This window comes from Fusarium venenatum (genome assembly GCF_020744135.1).
Source record: "Fusarium venenatum strain MPI-CAGE-CH-0201 chromosome Unknown EDB82scaffold_3, whole genome shotgun sequence".
NCBI lineage: Eukaryota > Fungi > Ascomycota > Sordariomycetes > Hypocreales > Nectriaceae > Fusarium > Fusarium venenatum.
In genome coordinates this window covers 276,256-294,877 of record NW_027072131.1, presented here as the reverse complement: position 1 = coordinate 294,877, position 18,622 = coordinate 276,256, and the positions used below count along the sequence as shown (strand labels likewise).

The 18,622-nt window shown below is 47.0% G+C and overlaps 4 protein-coding genes across 4 annotated transcripts; 2 read left to right on the top strand and 2 right to left on the bottom strand.

Moving 5' to 3' along the window:
• Positions 1-1,152: 1,152 nt before the first annotated feature.
• On the bottom strand, positions 1,153-6,195 carry EDB82DRAFT_476617 (uncharacterized protein; the record flags this gene model as incomplete). Its single annotated transcript, XM_025726257.2, has 3 exons — positions 1,153-4,855; positions 4,903-5,202; positions 5,249-6,195. The coding sequence occupies 3 exons, from the start codon at positions 6,193-6,195 to the stop codon at positions 1,153-1,155; spliced, it is 4,950 nt and encodes a 1,649-aa protein (XP_025580841.2).
• A 5,899-nt stretch (positions 6,196-12,094) lies between these two features.
• On the top strand, positions 12,095-14,107 carry EDB82DRAFT_567473 (major facilitator superfamily domain-containing protein). Its single transcript, XM_065609855.1, has 5 exons — positions 12,095-12,883; positions 12,925-13,241; positions 13,295-13,543; positions 13,594-13,710; positions 13,758-14,107. The coding sequence occupies exons 1-5, from the start codon at positions 12,232-12,234 to the stop codon at positions 13,929-13,931; spliced, it is 1,509 nt and encodes a 502-aa protein (XP_065463740.1). The 5' UTR covers positions 12,095-12,231; the 3' UTR covers positions 13,932-14,107.
• A 1,114-nt stretch (positions 14,108-15,221) lies between these two features.
• Positions 15,222-17,554, top strand: EDB82DRAFT_502723 (uncharacterized protein). Its single transcript, XM_065608692.1, has 5 exons — positions 15,222-15,304; positions 15,424-15,491; positions 15,550-15,718; positions 15,870-16,475; positions 16,546-17,554. Exons 1-5 carry the CDS (start codon positions 15,272-15,274, stop codon positions 17,506-17,508), a joined length of 1,839 nt encoding a protein of 612 aa, XP_065463739.1. The 5' UTR covers positions 15,222-15,271; the 3' UTR covers positions 17,509-17,554.
• EDB82DRAFT_202580 (ClpP/crotonase-like domain-containing protein) lies at positions 17,530-18,549 on the bottom strand. The gene is made up of 2 exons (XM_025726253.2): positions 18,229-18,549; positions 17,530-18,166 (listed from the first exon to the last, which is right to left on the bottom strand). The coding sequence occupies exons 1-2, from the start codon at positions 18,408-18,410 to the stop codon at positions 17,551-17,553; spliced, it is 798 nt and encodes a 265-aa protein (XP_025580838.1). The 5' UTR covers positions 18,411-18,549; the 3' UTR covers positions 17,530-17,550.
• Between the last annotated feature and the right edge of the window lie 73 nt (positions 18,550-18,622).

Here is an 18,622-nt window from a genome sequence, read left to right as displayed (position 1 = left end):
CTCTTTGGGCCTTGAATGAGTCGAAGCAGAAAAGTCGTTTCGAGCAACAAACAAGGCTCAAGATGCTCAACTTTTCCGACTGTCTTACAAGTAAAGGTATCGGTCTCCTGTACAGACTACAATGCATGGGCTCAGTAGCACAGGCGGAATTTATGGTGGAATGGTTCTATGAAGTATCCCAAAGTAACGATCCACTGGTCCTAATGGTTAGTGGAATTGTCCTTCATCGCAAGGGGACTGTGGAAACTTGTCGGTGGCAGCCATGGGAAGGTATTGAGACTGAGTCTTTCCGATCTTCAGCATCTTGGCGAGACGGTGTCCCGTTTTGGGATCACAAACAGTTTGAGTAGCGTAACACCCGGACATCTTAATCGTGGGTTGGTGAATAGTGTGCCGGTAGACGTCAGAGTAAGCAATTAGGCTTGAAACAATCTTCCAAGACAGAGAGTAACTCAGAGAAACAAATGTATTAGAAATCGACGTTTAACTATTTTATAAAGAGATCGAAGATACAAGAACAAATACAGTCAAAATCTATAACCTTTGCTAAAATGATATAAGTTATTTCATTGTCGACTCAACGTGTTGGTTTTTGGGAATATAATACCACTGGGTGCAATTGATGTTTGCGTTAAACGTGAAGGGCATCACATGACCATGCCATTTTTACAATTCTTCAACTCAGATCTCTAATCGATTCAAACAGATATCAACTTCTCACTTCGATGGTCTGTCAGTAGAATTCAGGGCTCCCTATATATCCTTGTTTTGCCACACAAACCTGCACATACGACCATACCTACCAGAAAATACTGGATCCCGTCCGCTCTCCCATAGTCAAGCTGGTAAGGGGCGGATTAGTAGTTGGGTCGGTGACGACCAGCGAATCCCCGCTGTTGTATGTTTTTTTTATCTTCAAAGCATTATCGAAGAAAGAAAAAGAGTGAAGGAGATGGAAAAATGTGTCAAAAATTAAAGTCAAACCATTCTATACAGAGATCTATGATACAAGCACAAATACAGTCTAAGTCTATAACTTTTAAACCGTGCCCAAACAAGCCTGCAATGCATACAAATATTACAAAACCTCCCAAGATGCCTATGAAAATCTATAAACAAAAAGAAAAACACAATCAAACACACATCAGAGACTCAGACTCTCTTACGAGTAAATCTTTCAGCAGGCCAACCCTGCATGGTCGACTTCTCCTCCACAACATCACCACCCATGATGAGTGTGTGTTCTAACAGACAACTGTCATCCTCCATACGAGCACCACTGAGAAGTCTGCTTCCCGTACGAAGAACACACCTGTCCCCAATATCCACCTTGTTCAAGTCGAACTTGCCACGAGTGTTGATGTGCGCGACGACACTAGCATCATCAACCACAACACGATCACCCAAAGATATCAGATCAGGCTCCGTGAACATGAGACTAGGCTGACCATTGGCAAAAAGTGCACAATCATTTCCAATCTTGGCACCGAGAAGACGGAAGTAGAACACGATCCAGCTCGTTCCGGTGAGCATGTTCAGAATACCATTGCCCTTGTAGCACTCCCTTCGAAGACGCTCGATGCCAAGGAAGATCTGCCAGCGCTGGCAGTAGGAAGACTTGTCCCAGTCGTAGTTACCAGGTGTTCGACGACCCATCAGAACCCACTTGGACAGGATGACAATGGACAAGGCGAGAACGGACTGGATTGTGGTGATGACGGCCATGGCGATGAGCATGGTGCAGAAAATGGCAGCGAGATCCTTCCACCAGCTGAGACCGGTACCGAGAAGATGGATGAACACAACACGGACAAGTTGGATGGAAGAAATGCTGGGAGCATCCCAGTAGACAGACGTGAAGACGGCAAAGAAGGTCGAGTAACAGAAGATGGCGAAAGGACCAAGGACGTAGTAGGGTGCCAGCTTGAGATAGAAGGCTCGACCGAACGGAGATAGATCCTTTGCAAAGTCGTCCTTGTCTTGGCTCTCATCCTTGATGCTTCCAGAGTTCTGACTGCGATCCGAATCGCTCTGGAACTTCTTCTCATCAAAAGGCATGTCCAGCATTGATGATCGAGCGCTGCTTCCATTGCTCGAGTCTTCACGACCTGTGGAAAGACAAACTGCATCACCGGCCTTGGAACCGACATAGGTACCATGAGGGTAGTTACCTCCACGTTTGGTCAAGGCACCAGAACCCATGGTGACTCGTTCTCCAACAATCACACCCGGAAGAACAGTGACTCGATCAGCGATCATGGCCCTGTCTTGGATAACGACCTTTTCAGATCCGATACCATCAGAGGTAACAAGATGAGATCGTGATCCAAAGACAACATCGTTACCAACCTCGATGAGATGGTAATCACCAACACTTGGTCCAGTTCCAGGCCAGTAGACACGCTGTCCCACCTTGGCGCCCAGGGCCCGTAGGGCAATCGACGTAGCCTCGTAGTGCTGTCCGAACAAGCTCGTCATACCGTGCAGCTTCTTGACAGGATATAAATCCTTGATCAAGCCTGCTCTCCAAGCTGCCACAGTAGACGTCTCCTGCTTGGAACCAGCATGAAGTTTACCGAAAACGCAGTCCAGAATAGACTTGACGAGCATGATGAAAGCAAAGAGGAAGAAGGGGCCGAATATGCAACCTGCGACGCGAGCAAGATAGTGGTATCCGATTCGCGTAGGCTGACAGAACCACTCAACACTGCTTCTCAAAGGTGACACAGCTGGTGAAGCCTTCTTCAGAACCATACCAACAAGACCACCAGCCCATGGAAGAGCAGTCACAAAGAGAGAGAAAAGCTTCAGCGGGAAAGTGAAGAGTAGACTGAGAAGCCAGTGAGCACTCTTCCTCTCGCTGGGAAGTTGATCACGATACTCCTCGCTGGCATCCTGCATCTCCCAAGTCGATGAATTGAAGCCAAGACAAGTGTTGGCTGGCATGGTGGTACCTGGAACAAGAATCGACGAGAAGCCCACTGTGCACTTGTCACCGATTGTGATGCGGCCAAGATACATGGAAGTGTTACCCTCAGCAGCAAAAGGTCGACAGTGACTTCCAGTGATGTCCACATCGTCACCAATAGTGACAAGATCCCATTCCCCAATGGAAGCACCCTTGAGCTTCACATTCTTGCCAATGCTAGCACCCATGAAACGATAGTACATCTTCAGAGTCATGTCGTTGGTGCTGAAGAAGCCCTTACCACAGACGGCAACGATCTTCTGCACCAACCACCATCGAGTGTGATACAATCCCCACATGGGATACATACCCTCACGATGACGACCGATGATGAGCCACTTCGCCATGATACCGACAAAAGGCGAGACACACTGGGTGACGATGCGAGCGATGAGGAGGGAGACGACCAAGTTGAGAAAACGGCCTGGGATGGAGTGATTGGTGGGAAGCTTCTGACTGTAGGCGAGAGCGACGAAGAAGACAGTCCACTGGAAGGCGCGACGAAGAGGATAAACGACGACAAGAGGGACAAGCTGAAGAAGCATCAGGAATGGGTTGGTAGAACTGTGAGTTGTGGTGCATCCCTCAACAGTGTCTACCTCTTCATGTCCTTCACGCTTGGTCTCCAGCATCTTGTCGATGTGAGAGGCAAGTGCAGAGACAGTTCCATCGTTGAAGACAACAGTGATGGGAAGATGGATGCTGAACTCGGAACGAAGAGCTGCGAGAAGACGTCCAGCTCGAAGGGAATCACCCCCAAGGCTAAAGAAGTCGGTGTCGCGCGAAATGTCGGCTGGTGGACGAGAAAGGACTTCGGCGAATGCCTTGGTGACAAGTCCTTCGGTGCTGGCTTCGAGTTGCTTCATTGAGGCCATCATCAAGTCATCGAGTTGTGTCTGGAGCATGACAACGTCGACTTCACCTGAAGAGCTGCGAGGTAGCGGAAGATCGAGGATGTGGATCTCGTTGGGGACCATGTAGTTGTCGACAAGATCACCAGGTCCATGTCGAATGCTGTTGGACAAGCTGGTATCCTCGACAGCAACGTCATTGGTCTTAGGTGCCAGGACCGCATGAGATGCACCATCGCTGCCGTGAAGACAAAACACATCGAAATGATCAGGAACAATGCTCTGGATGTGAGTCGAAAGCAAGTGGTAGTTGACTTGACAAGGCGAGCTGTCAATGGACACAGACAGAGGTGTGTCAGCAGGAGGGCATGTCGCATCCCAGTGTCTCCCCATGTGAGGTGTGTCATCGGTGAGACACGGAAGACCCAGACGCTTCCCAAGGTTGATGCGAAGAACCTTGTTGTTGTTCTTGGGAACGTCATCCATATAAGCAATGAGGACAGGCCACTTCGCTTGCTGAAGGGAGGTCTTTAAAGCAGCATGGAGAGCCCTGAGGTCGACGCGAGGAACACCAGATGGTGTCACGAGAATAACTCCGACAACTTCCTGGAGAACATCGTGAGTAGCTGAGAAAGCCAAGGTCTGTGACACCCTTCCGTAGATGGGTGAATCATCAGACTTGGAAGCAGTCATGATGGCATTCTCAACCTCGAATGGCGAGATCAGCTCACCACCACGGTTGATGACTTCCTTGCTGCGGCCAGTGATGTAGAGGTATCCATCAGCGTCCATGTATCCCAAGTCGCCCGTGTCGAACCATCCACTCGCGTTGAAAGGTGACTTGTCATAAGATCCATCAGACTTGAGATAGCCTGGGAAGACAGGATCGCCGCGCACACAGATTCGTCCGACCGTGTTGATAGATACCTGGTCTTCGGACCAATCGAGGATAGAGAGCTCGGGACCAGTGCTGATACCAGATGTCCCCTCTCGGTCGAGGCGGTAGTCGAGAGGTGGTGTGGAGATGGGCATGCACCTAGGAGTGTTAGCATTAGATGTGATTGAAGATAGCGTTTGGCTTACTCTGTCATTCCATAACTGGGAAGGACGACACAGTTAAAGGTATCTCGAAGCTGATACGCCAAGGATGGAAGCAAACCACCAGCGGCGTTACAGGCCAGTCTGATACGGCTTTTCTGTAAAGCCTCAGGTCTTGCAGCTGCCTCGGCGACGATGACGGAGTGCATTGAAGGTGAGGCATAGTACCAGGTAGGTTGAATGGTCTCAGCCACATCCCAGAAGAGGTTGGCATCGAAAGAAGGGCAGCAGACTGTTGAACCGTTGGCGAAAATGGGGGCAAAGATGTTCCTCACCAAACCACCACTATATAATGTTAGCGACTATGAGAATGTATGGTATGTTGACTTACACATGGTACAAAGGCATCATATTCAAACAGATGTCCTCCGAAGTGAGACCCCATGACTCAATGACAGCAACTACTCCAGTGACAATGGAGTGTGTTGTCAGCGGTACAACCTTCTTGGTACCAGAAGTTCCGCTTGTGAAAAGGATCAAGCTGATGTCGTCGGCTGTGTTGGCGCTTCTCTCAACCATTCCAATGGGTAGAGACTTGCCATCGAGTGCCTTGACTGAGATGCCGTCACTAGCGACCCAATCGATGACATAAACTCGAATATTGTTGTCCGAAACCCATGATGCATCGAGCTGCAACTTGGTGTACTCCTCCCTCGTTGTCAATATGAAGTTGGATCGTGCTTGTAGGATATCGGCTCTGAATTGTTCTGGACCGGCGGCGGGGTTGATGGGCGATGCTGTGTAGTATGTTGTGACAGCGATACATGTCGCAGCGAGGAGGGGACCGTTCGGTAGCGCAATGGAGACGATTGGCTTTCGACCGGGTGAATCGACGGGAAGTTGGAAGTTGTCGACGAATTGTCGTAATTCGTGATGAGTGATGACATGACCACCACTTGAAGCTCGGAGGGCTGGCTTGTTCTCGTCGCTAATGAATTGAGCAAGGGAAGTGTATGTGGCCTTGACAAGATCTGTAGTCTGCCTTAAAATAAGGGCAGATTCAGAATCATTGCCGGTCTTGACATCTTCGGGAAGATGCTTGTAGACTTTTGTCAAACACTTGATGAGCGAGAATACAGGCCAAGTTCCAGACAATTGAGTCAAAAGAGTGTGAAGAAGGTGAAGAGGTTGTGTGGATGGCTCCCCTGTCGTAGGAAGTGACGACAGCAGATCGACTTTGTCAGGGGTCATGGCGCGAAACGACTGGAATTGTGGGCTTTGTACGATATCACCAGTATGTGAATCACACAGCTCCCTCAACAGAGCACCCAGATCCATCTTGCGATGTAAACGTTGATCAAGCAATTGACGCACCAAAAAGAGAGTACAAAAGGATGACAGAAGGGAAAATGGGAATGTCGGTGCGTTAGACTCTCAGATCTCTTCCTAATGTTAAGCGATAATCTGAAGATCTCAATGTTCTGCTTCGACCGCCTACTCAAGGTTCTTTATCATAGGCTATATAGTCGCTTCATTGTCTTACTTGACAAGGCATTCTCCTGAAGATCGTCTCTGATCGTCAGCGTTCTTGGTTGAGTTACATTTTGCCTATGCGATCTGTACAAGGGCCCATCTCAGCAAATCTGCCTCTCGGGGAATCGAGAACCCGGCATTCCTTGTTTTTACTAGGCACTCAAGTAACAGTATCCTCAATAATTGAACATCACTGCCGTGATTGTCAAGGGACGGGGCTGCCTGTGCTTCCGAGCTCGACCTCAACAGTCAGCATCTATATACGAGAACCAATGGTCTCAAACAATGTAATCAAGGCACTGCCGGAACTTTGCAGATTACCCAGCACTCATTATTCCGGTTACGGCCATTGCGGCTCTGTAACAGGTTGGACCGTATCTTGGCTTGCATGTCATTTCCGTAAGCGGCAAGGTTAGTTTGTCTCTGCCGAACGCTAGTCCCGGTTTTGACAGGGTTGGACCATGGGTACGCAAGCCTCCTTGTCTAAGCCGCAGACTCGGTCTGCGTCAGTATAGTTGACGTTCATTATCCGATTAGTGACATGGAAGCCGAACTAAGCTGGATATTCTAGAATTTACGATTTTCGGCAGTTACTTCGTAGAGAGGCCGCTTGACACTTTGACACTTGTGGAGTACGGTCTGACACTCTGAGACCGATCTACAGGCCGTGCCATTATTGCTTTGACAGCAAGACAGTCCGCAAGTTTTTTAAAAAAAAAGACGCAAACGAAAAAGCACAGGACAGTAAAAACGAAAGAATTTTCTTTTCTCTTGGCTCTGATTTGAGGTTAAACTTGACAGGACGCGTCATGACGACACTGAGATAATTTGTCGCAACTTGACTCAATAGCCTCAAGGTTGACAGCATTGACGTTACAGGCAGAGTACTGTAATTAACGGAGATGCACGTTCTGTTCCCTGTTAATTGTTGTTGTCTTGAACTGTAAACCTTATCTGCGTACTCTATAGAGATTAGGATTTTCGCTTGTGCGTGGATGTCACCCCTATTGGACAAATCGTATATCCCACTCGACAAGGCAATAAGGTTCTCACCAAGCTTGAAAACAACTCTACATCTTATCTCATCTCTACTACTGCCTATAAGATGAGTAAGCGAAACGAGTGATGACAATTCTGATTGAGTTTCTTACGAATGCACTCTGGAGAATGTAGATCATGTAAACAAAGATCGGAGAAATTGAAAGGCCCGATTGCGCTCCGGAATGTTTCAGTCGAATGTCTTTCAGATCCATTGATAAACAGAACTTGTGTTAGTAAAGCGGATATTTGCTAAGGAAAATGGTTAATTCGGTGGTATTGAATTGCGCTTTGGCGATCATGACGGGATCTACAGATACTAACAGGGTATGAATTGGATTGTTTATTTCCCGGCGCCTTGGCATTGGGCTTCGAACATCATATCCACGTTGGGTTGGGAACATGTGGAACAGTTTCGCGTCGAGTCAGTCAAATTGCGTTCGCCTTATCGCAACTGTGCGTAAGCCTTGTCAAGACGCGAATAATTAAAGGGAGACGCGTTGACTATCTCTAGGGTAATTCCAACCAGACTTCCAATAATAAGGCGAAAACTACAGAGTACACTTATGAACAAGCTTAAATTGAGTGTCAATTCATAACGTGAAACTCTCTAAGTCTTAATTGAATGTGATGGAGAAATGTGGATTGGGGATTACATTTGCGTTCTGCTGACTATGAGATACAGTGGTTATACTGAAGAAGAAAAAAAAAAGATTATAGGGTATGGAAATTGTTGACGCTATTGAGCGTCCCTTAGCACAAACGATATCTATCTTATAATTGAATTAACAAACCAGGGAATGATGACATCCAAGTTAATCAAGCCTTCCGGCATTGACCCTACTCCAGATTCTATTTCGGAAGGATCAATAAAGATGTCGACAGATTGAATGGAGCGCTATGCTCTCCTTGGACAAGCGAACAATGTGGCTGTGAAGGCGTAGTGGCGCATATTCCACGTTATCGCTTGCGTTGCGACGTTCCTTATCTTATCTTTCCGTGCTAAAAATATCGATGGTTCGCTTCTTCTCAATGGATTAAACTCAATAGAAGGGTTACGCCAGCTAGTATGCGTCGTCAACCGACAATGATCATTCAAATGACATATGTTAAATCGCGACGAAAAAAGAATACTTGATTGAAGATCTAAGTTCAAAGACTGTCAACATGGGAGAACATGGATATTGGTAAGTTGAACAACCACGTGACTCAACACGTGATACTCTCTGTAACGACATCGCCAGTCTTTTTCGCGCTTTGCTTTCTTAACAATCTCATTATGGACGTCTTTGAAGTCTGGTGCATAAATGACCTGTTTCTCAAGTATAAACAGTAATGGGGCAAATAAAAAGCAATATGAGATAATTCACTGGCTTGGTAATAGATGCATCGTGGGGTTAAACGGGAAGAAATCGCTATAGTTAACAGCTGAAGTCTTGCATCAGTTACTTTTCAAGCCCAATGGATCTTAAAGGAACGAGTTTTGCTTAGTAAATTGACGATAGATGAGACTATAGTTAATATGTAATTTTGGTAAGTGTTTACTACACTTCGTAAAGCTCTTTAGCTAAATATTATAATAATTAGAGTTAAAAGAAGCAAGCTTATTCTTATATATACAAGTGAATCTAATAACTATCTAGCTGTTCGCTATCGCTGCTTCTCCCTCCAGTATAACTTAAGAAACCTATAACTAAGATTAAGTTTCTGAACCAGTCAATATGCTAAATACACCTCGATTCCTCTTCGCAGAGTAGATCGGTTGAACACCCACCTCTGTTGGAGGGCTATTGACAACTAGGACTGTGGAACGAGAGATTGTGGAGTAATTGTATTGAACTCTCCCATAATAAGGATATCAATAACCGTGGGAATTGTTTGCTTACGGAATAAAAAGCCGAACTCTACTGATGCATTTAAACAACTCGGCACGAGGTTCATGATGGGCGGCGTTCCTTCAGGTTTATTGGTTTGCCGGAATAGAAAACATGGAAGGCTATCCTGGACCCAAAGGCCATTGAAATGATGCTTCTTATGAGACAACACAAGTCATTTGCTTTGACACTCCGTTGATGGCAATAAGACTGCCCGTCACGGTATTAAGTTTCCCAACGCTATACTGAACTGAAACAGAAATGCAAATGCACATGAATATCTCTTCGGTTCCTATTGTTGATTGCTAGACTGTGCGCTTGGCCAGGATATCAGGGTACATGTGATTGACACGATAGTCACTAGCAGCCTTTGCATCTCAAGAGAGCCTACGACAAGCGTCGTACTCTTAGTGTATGTACTGTAAGGCCCATGAACTTCCTTCGGGATACAATTCTGAAGCATAAAGCGTGCCTCATTACCAGTATAGCCTATCATGCACAAAGTGGACAGTTATAATTGGGGAAGATGCTCCTGGAAAAGTTATGCCCGTCCCAGGAGAGAAAAAATGGTATCGCCCTAAGCCATGCATCACCAGGTGCTCTCACAACATCAACTTCAAGGCCAAAAAAGGCCATTTGATGTAGAGTCGGGTATCCTTGATACCTTTGGAATTTCTGTCTCGGAATGGGTCTCTATGTGCATCTTGTCAGGCTACCGAGGGTGATGGCGGAATATGTACAGACAATAGTCATGGCGTGTGGAATCCAGTCGTCTGGATCGACTTGGAGAGTTCAGAGAGCATCTACAAAGATGGACTTGAGACTAAGACGAATAGTTACCGTCATGGCTTCATGAACCGTTCAGGGAAAGTTCTTCATGGATATTCCACTGGTTGCCATTACATCAGAAATGGATTTGACATTTGTAAAGTTAATCCTGCCCCAACATACCTCAGTCTAGTATAGTGAAAGTAAAGAGACTTGAACTCGTCTCTATTCGGTTCTTGGAGAATAATCTCTGGTGTACCTTGCTCATCCAAGATGATCTTGTCAAGTCTAGCGGGAGCTAGTCTCTGGCTTGATCACTTCTTCTTTGGAGTTTCTACACCATCAATAAATCTCGGATCAATCCTGCATCCAAGTCGACAAGCGCTTCAAATTGGACTGACCGGACTCACTTGTTCAAGCTTTGCCAATCGCTTTATAAAATCTCATACGAGGGTCCCAAATAGAGTCGGCTGGCAAGTATTTAGTAAGGAACTATACTATCCATTAGCTTGTACCATTGAAAACTCTTAGCTCAAACTGATTGATGTTATCATTCTGTTGTCGTATGAGTATAGGGCCTCTGGTGAAGAGGTCTTGAATATTGTTCGCATTTGGTTCATATATAACTAGGGCAGGCTTGCCTGGCCAAGAAGAGGGAGATTTATAAACGAACCAGTCAGAGATTGTCCAAAAGTTGTATCTGTACTGGCATTTGAGACGACCAATTCACGGAAGTGACATACTCAGAAAGCTTGACATCAGTCTGGGATGATGCATCGGACGGATGCCGCTTTCCACGCTCCTTCGTCAAAAGCAAAACAATGAACGTCTATAATTAAAGCTTTTGGCGGCTTCTAGTTAAGAGATGCGACTAGATGACCTTATAGCGAGCAAAGGTTGGAAGACACTTTTCATGAGGTGATTGTTGTAGAGGAGATTCTCTATCCTGCTTATCCCATCAGCCAAACTTATCTTATCGCACAGTTTATTATCACCTGTCCAATGTTATACAGTCGGGAAATTTCTCTATCATTCCGAATACAGTGATAATGTATTGCAAATAATTCTTCGGCTTTACTTTTGGTCTTGTTGTATATCTAAAATTGTTCAATTGTGATAGTGACGAAAGACTGGCTAAGTGAAGATTGAAGTTAGAAGACTCTAGACAGAGTGTGTATTTGTATCATGTGACTATACACGTGATACCCTTCACACTCAACAAACATCATTCAAAATTCTGACTCTTAACTATTTCGCTAGAAATATCCCTTATATCAGTCTAGATAATAGGATACGTGTGTAACTGATCTAGTTTCTTATAATTTTCTCTGTATTCTATGGATGCATTGCCTTTGTCTCTGTCTGCAATTGATCTCCCAGCATTCTTGATCCTTCGCCTAATATCTTCGTTCCAACCCATTTTAAGCGATAACCGAGGACTGTCGCTGCTTATCTCTGAGCAGGGTTGGCCGGGCGGGAGATCAACCCCGGACAAAGCGTACAGTTTACGTTCTAGGCTCCTGCACCTATGATTCGTGGTGAACCAGCTATTCGCGCTATGACAGTGTACCAAAGTGTAGACACACACTCGATGAAGTCGGCCTAGATTTCGGAGTTTGCATACGGACATTGCCTAGTAAAAGCCAAAAATTCCAGGTGGCTGAAAGCTCACTGCTCAGTGATGCGGAATTCATTGAGTTTGCGCTGTGTGCTGCCACAGCTATAATGTACTCTGCAATACCAGGAGCCCATTTCTCCAGCCTTCCAAAGTGTTGGGTTGGAATCACCGAAGCACCGAAACGCCGGCACTATCGAAATAAGATTCTAGATCTCCCCGCACTAGATGGCGCTCAAGTCACACACAATCTGGGGTATCCGCGGGGAACCTAGACTCCTAGAGTGGTTTCCACAGCCCCAAGGTCTAGATGAGTTACAACGCGGGGTACAACCCGTTTCTTTAACGTTGTTGTGGTAAAACTCTACGCTCTGATTGGAGTCCTAGCATTTTGTACTAACACGCCTAGAACATGCATGCGCGCTATGTCCCTTGTCTAGGTATATAACACTCTGCCCTTGCAGCAAGAGTGTTGCATTCCCATCTTCTCCATCAGTTTCTCTCCAGCATCAATCACAATCAGTAGGCTATCGGCACGCACAGTGAATGACAATGGCCGTACACCGCACAGCATCTCATGCCAGTTCCATGGAGAAGCAATCTACCGCTCATGTCGAAGGGCAGCCGGCCGAAGATGAATACCTCTCTTTGTTTCCCCTCTTGGCCAGCAAAAGCCCTGAGGAACGTCAGCTCATCGAGAAAAAACTCAAGCGCAAACTGGATTGGGTTTTCCTGCCGGTTGTCACACTTATGCTGCTGATGGGGTATCTTGACCGGATCAACGTGGCCAATGCTCGACTTGCAGGTATGCAGGACGACCTTCACATGTCCGACACCATGTGGTCTGCTGGAATCTCGCTTTTCTACGTTGGTTACATCGTCACCCAGCTCCCCGCTACCGTATACCTCGCCAAAGGCCTGCCACGATGGCAGATGCCTGCATATGTCATCGCATGGTCAGTCATCACAGCTTGTATGGCTGCTATGAGTAGCGGTTGGTCTTTCTTGGTATGCCGCTTTATGGTGGGTGTAGCTGAAGGACCGTTTTTACCCATGGTCAGCTTGATGACTTCGTCCTGGTACACCAAGGAGGAGGCGCCTTTGAGAATGGCCATTTGGCATGCTGGTAATATCGCTTCCAACATCTTCTCTGGACTTCTCGCGGCCGGTGTTTTGGAGAACATGAACGGCGTTGCCGGTATGCGTGCTTGGCAGTGGTTCGTCATCATCGAGGGTAAGTATATTCTGCTCCTGAACATTACGACAAATGGCTAACTCCATCTTTCACTGGTATCGTCGGTCTTTTCGTCGCTATGATGGGATTCTGGTGCATCCCAAACTTCCCTCACAATACCGGTACATACTTCATGACGGCCGAGATGTCAGAGATGGCCCAATACCGAATGATTGTCTCTGCAGGAGGACGATCCGAGGACGACGAAGGCGGTGCCTGGGAAGGAGTCAAGCTTGCTTGTCAAGACCCATTCACCTGGATCTATACAGTGCTTCACTTTGGTCTCATTGTCGCGCTTTCGTTCAAGGATTTCTTCCCATCGGTAAGTCACGCGTACAAGTTGTTGCAAAGTTTCAACATGGCTGACTGTTCCAGATTGTCAAAACTCTCGGCTACTCGAACCTCATGACGTACCTCATCCAAGCGCCACCGTACATTTTCGCTTACATCGCCACCTGTGTAATCTCGTGGTCTTCAGGAAAGCACATGGAACATTGTTGGCATATCATTGGTAGCACAGTGGCCTGCATTGTAGGCGTCGTTATCATGATCTCCACCCTGAACCCAGGTGCCAGATACTTCGGCATGTTCCTCTTGTGTGCTGGACCTTTCGTTGGCCTGAATGTAAGTACTCAACGCTTCGACATGTTGTCATCTCATGCTAATTAATACAGGTTCACATCCCTTGGGAAACCACCAACGTCGCCCGCCCTCGTACAAAGCGAGGTGCTCTTGTTGCCATCACCAACTGCATCGCTTCAGTCTCTCACTGGTTCACACCATACTTTTTCGTAAGTTTCTCATCCTCAGCATATCAGACTTTTGTTGACCAGTCCAGCTTCGCTCCCAGGAACCTCGCTATCAGAACGGTGGTATTCTGATCATTGCAGGCTGTGTTTTGGGCATCGTCGGTTGCCTTGTCTGCAAATGGTATGTCAAGAGACTCAACAAGAAGATGGAGGCACACGAAGCGGCCAACAACCTGCCAAAGAGGTGGCGCTACGTTGAGTAAGCCATTGAATTCGTGGTGACGATGGATACATGGTTGGGTTCATTTGGCTCGGATTTTGGGAACTGGCAATGGTGGAATATGTCGCTGGGGTCATGTACAACGGGGTTAATCTGGAGATACTACTACTGATGGGGATTCCTCACCATTGCGCACTTGAAAGAAACAATACAAGTCATCAATTGTCTTCAACATCTTCGCCTCTATCTTTGCTTCTTTGACTTGACCTGTTATGACTTTTGACTACAGTCATCATAAGACTCTGAACGTGAACAACCACTAAATCTAAGCGGCTTGTTGGTACAGTCCTTGGGGTACTAGAGACGTTGGACGCTCGAGACACGAGACGAAATTAGCAAGTCAGTTTATGCTGTTACGACCGTGATCCTAGTCATTTTTTTTTTTTTTTTTAAATCTGAAAGCTCAGAAGGTGATCTTTGTTACTACCCATTAGCCAGTCAATCGCACTGTTAATTGTCCACGGCTTAACGAAAGCATCTCCCAATAATCGGGATGTAAAGAAGTGACTGTTTGCCTTATCTCCGATGCCAACTGTTCTGTCAATTCATTTATGTCTTCACTTTGCGAATTGAGGTTGATGAGTGAGTGCGTCCAAGCAAAAGAAGAAAAGGGCATTGACGCTGCGTCTTTTCTTTTATTTTATTTTTTCCAGTGGATATTCCAGACAAAACAGCAACACATCTCCAAGATAGTAGTGGTCCACTTTCATCGTTTGCGATATCATGGATAAGTTGTACCACCTGTCCACATACGAAGACCAAGACAATTCCCAGAATAAAACGCAGAGCTCTGCAGACAAACGGAGGTCGACTTGTTGAGGGGTAAGCTTTCCCAATGCTCCAATAATGCTGTCCAATCTCAAGGTCAATCCGCCGGAGATTCGGCGAAACGCCGAGTAGCGGGAAGAGGCTTGCATAGCTCGTTGCAAGGAATGCACGCACCATCAGGCTGTGAGATATACTGTTGTTCAAGTGTCGCTACCAATCTCTAACAAGTCGTTCGGTCAATCCTGTGTTGACATCGTGCAATTGAGGTTAACAACATGTTTGTAGCTGTATCTTCCCACCGTCGCCTCATTTATTCGACGTTCAGTTACCAACAATAATTGCGACAGCCTCGATGTTAGCACAGACAATTGGTCGTGGCCCACTGTAAACGCCACATCCCACTGACTCGCCATAGCTTCCCCCCTGGGAATAAGCTGGTCGGCGTTTCGGTGTTTCGGAACTACGACCAAGTCCACATGTTCAAACTTCAAGCTCTCCTCCGTCACTCTTCCCGAACGGCACAATCCTCACAACAACACCGGCGGTTCATCGAAAATGCTCGCGTGTACACTCTGTCACAATCGCAAGGTCAGTGCATGTTTCCCTAGAGCTCGGTCCGGATGATCAGCCCTTGCTGTGTCCAATTGAACATAGTCTCGACGTCAATCGGACCCGACTTGGTCCGCAGACAAGCTGACTCCCCCCAGGTCCGCTGTGAAGCTGACGACGAATCAAACGGCTGTGTAACATGCAAGGCTGCTGGAGTTGAGTGCATGTGGGTATCTCATCTATAGGTAGAAGGTCATCTAGTGTAGGCTGACACAATGCTTCAGTCCGCGCTCTAGGAAGCGTCGTCGCGCAGGAACAGCTTTAATCACTCGACAAAGCAATGATAATGGTAGCCCAAATGACGGAAATGACAACCGCCAGAGCGTTTCACAGGCGCCTGGAGTAGGCATAGAGATACCGGTGGAACAACCCGTGTATCAGACCCCATCCACGGTGAGTCACGTATTTTTTTGCTCTAGTTCTCTCGTGACCACCTTGATAAGAGCGTACCTGATTCAAGACATTCACCGTTGAAGTATCAGAGATGGCATGGTGTTTCCACGACTGTTCTTGATCTGGATCAAGGCTGACATGTAACTGCAAGAGTCACGACACCACCTACATTGGAAGAGGCCACTATGTTGCAGACGACGATGAGATCGATGAGTCGAGTGCTCGTGCATTCGAGCCGGCAAAGATTAAGGTCGGCCCTCATGCCAATACGCAAAAGGAAACATTGGTTCTATGGAAAGCTTTCGATATACCACCCCAAGCAGCGCGCCAAAGTCTGCTCAGTGCCTTTTTGGACTATTGTAACCTATGGACGCCTGTGCTAGAGCCGAAAGACATTCAAGACCTTTCATGTTTTGACCAAGAAGAGAGCTCGATGCTCTTGGCGCAATCGTTATGGCTGGCAGGTAGTCGAGTCACGAACGCACCTTCAGTGGTTGCCTTTGCATCGTCTGACGACTTCTATCACAGAGCCAAAGCAGTCTTCTGGTCTGGGGTAGAGGCAGATGGTCTATCTGCCATCAAGGCATCACTGATGCTCCAATGGTACAACCCACAGGCTCCTGAGCACATTTCGTTTGACAACAGTGGTTTCTGGCTCAAGATTGGAGTTGGCATCGCCCATCAGATCGGTCTTCACAGGGAATCCCCTCTAGGGCCATCTAGGGCAATTCGACGGAGACTGTGGTGGAGTTTGGTGGTAAGTGCAACCTGAACAAAAGATCACCATGGTCGTGTATAAGGTCGTTCCTTTACTAATAATTGCACAGGTTCGTGACTCGTTAATCTCAGTCGCGCATGGCAGACCACGAATCATCAATCTCGACGATAGCGATGTCCAGGCCCCGATAGCGAGCGACTTCCCCGACTCCCTCTTCGCATTCCAACTATTCTCATCCTGGGTGAGTATCTGCCAGATACTTGGAGATATCTCGTCTTGCTGCATGAGACGGCACATGTCACGAACAAAAAGGCTCTACATCGTGAATGCCTTGTGCTGCTGGACAACGAGTCTGCCTCAAGAACTCTGGGTTGCGCCCAGCAATCAACCACCTCACAGCTATTTCGCAAACAGCCACAACTTTCCGGCGCGTCAGCTGTATCTACCATACTTCACCAGTTTAATTGTGCTCTCTCGAATGCAACACTCGGCTGGATCGCTATCAGTGGTTGCGACGTTGGCTGCATCGTTTGTGGCCCGCATTTTTGAAGATTTCCTGGCCAGGGACGAGATCAAAGTTCTGGCACCGATCAGTACTCGGTATTGTCTCATTTCAAGCATGGCTCTAGTGTCAGTCATGCCTGATAAGCGACTGTGGGATGCTGTGCAGCCAGATCTGGACGTATTACAGCTTGCCCTCACGGAACTATCGAAGCGTTGGCGATCGGCAATTGGGGCTTCTAGAGCTCTCCAAAATGCTATCAAGAAGAGGCAGCAACGTATGGGTAATTCTACAGCTACGTTGCGGATGGATAATCAGAATTCCCTAGAATACTTCAAGATGATAGACCTTGGCTATTGCCGCATATGGAGTACTCTGAGCCAGCAACTGTCCTCAAGCCCGCTGGATATCCAACAACAAATGCCACAGCCAATGCAACCACTCGGCGACGCGTTGGAGACTAATTACGAGCAGTTCATGGATCCTGGAGATGAGTTTGACATGGGGACCATTCAATTCGAGCATGTAGAAAATTGGATTCTCAATGATGGGTTTTTGTTTGATCCTTAGATAATATGTAATAGTGTGTCTATATACTGAACTGTCATGCCGTTACAGCTTGTGTTTCTTGAGCCCTTTCCTCATCTTCTCAAACTCCTTCTGTGGAATGCCTTGAACGTTTCTCTCCAAAGCTCCAAACACCTCATCTACATTCTGCGCATCCAATTCCCGTCTCGAACGTTGTCTAATCATCTTCTTAATCTGCAACATGCTTGAAGCATTCAGACCTTCGTGAAACCTTTCCTTGACCTCCTTGAGAACCTCACTCCGAAATGAATCCGCGGGGCAATCGAATATCTGGTTTACGAAACCTGCTTGAAGCAATTCCTTACTGGTAATTCGCTTCGACAGGATCAGGGCTTCATTCGCTTTCGATATTCCCATGCGCTCAGCGAACGCTATCGACGAGACTCCTTCGCTGATAAGGCCCAAACTAGCGAAGGGTGTCAAAAGATAAGTTTCTGGCGTGCAATAAATGAAATCGGCGAAAGCAATCAGTGCAGCAGCCATACCAACCACAGGCCCGTTGAGAGCTACCACCAAGATCTTGGGGTGCGTATAGAACGCCCTCGCAAGATTCATGTTGCTGGCTACAGTGACGGTAAGGTTGTGGCGATACAAGTCTGTGCCCTCGGGTGTCTTCCTGGACACCGACACGTCCGCACCACTATAAGCATGTGTCAATAATTGTACCAATAACACGTGCACAAAGATGGAGAAGCTACTTACGCTGAAAAAAACCTCCCATTGCCTGTCAAGACGGTCGCTATCACTTCGTCATGTGTACTGACTTCCTGAAGTGTGCGCGCAAGCTGGTAGAATTCGTCTTTGGTCAAAGCGTTCAGCTTGTTGGGTTTGTTGAGCGTTATGACCGCAATCGGGCCATTGTACTCAACCTCGATGACTGCCATTGTTGCAATGTTGTGTCAAGATGACAATCTGAATTGAGATATGGATGTAGGTTTCGTGGTAAGCCAAGGAGGATGGATTGTGGCTCTCTACCCAAAGTCAAACTCAAGCGGTAATTTATTGGCATGGCTCTCGAATGAGTCGCTATCGGCTCACAGGTTATTGGTTTACTACGATTAACCCATTTCTCCGAAAAACCAACTCAACCGTAGCG

Bases quoted from the DNA above. Each gene is read 5' to 3' on its own strand.
- EDB82DRAFT_567473 (XM_065609855.1), top strand. From the start codon at position 12,232: ATGACAATGGCCGTACACCGCACAGCATCTCATGCCAGTTCCATGGAG. The intron at 13,242-13,294 runs GTAAGTCACGCG...TGACTGTTCCAG, and splicing joins TCAAGGATTTCTTCCCATCG to ATTGTCAAAACTCTCGGCTA. The intron at 13,544-13,593 runs GTAAGTACTCAA...TAATTAATACAG, and splicing joins GACCTTTCGTTGGCCTGAAT to GTTCACATCCCTTGGGAAAC.
- EDB82DRAFT_502723 (XM_065608692.1), top strand. From the start codon at position 15,272: ATGCTCGCGTGTACACTCTGTCACAATCGCAAG. The intron at 15,305-15,423 runs GTCAGTGCATGT...GACTCCCCCCAG, and splicing joins CACTCTGTCACAATCGCAAG to GTCCGCTGTGAAGCTGACGA. The intron at 15,492-15,549 runs GTGGGTATCTCA...ACAATGCTTCAG, and splicing joins GCTGCTGGAGTTGAGTGCAT to TCCGCGCTCTAGGAAGCGTC.
- EDB82DRAFT_202580 (XM_025726253.2), bottom strand. From the start codon at position 18,410: ATGGCAGTCATCGAGGTTGAGTACAATGGCCCGATTGCGGTCATAACG. The intron at 18,167-18,228 runs GTAAGTAGCTTC...ACATGCTTATAG, and splicing joins AATGGGAGGTTTTTTTCAGC to TGGTGCGGACGTGTCGGTGT.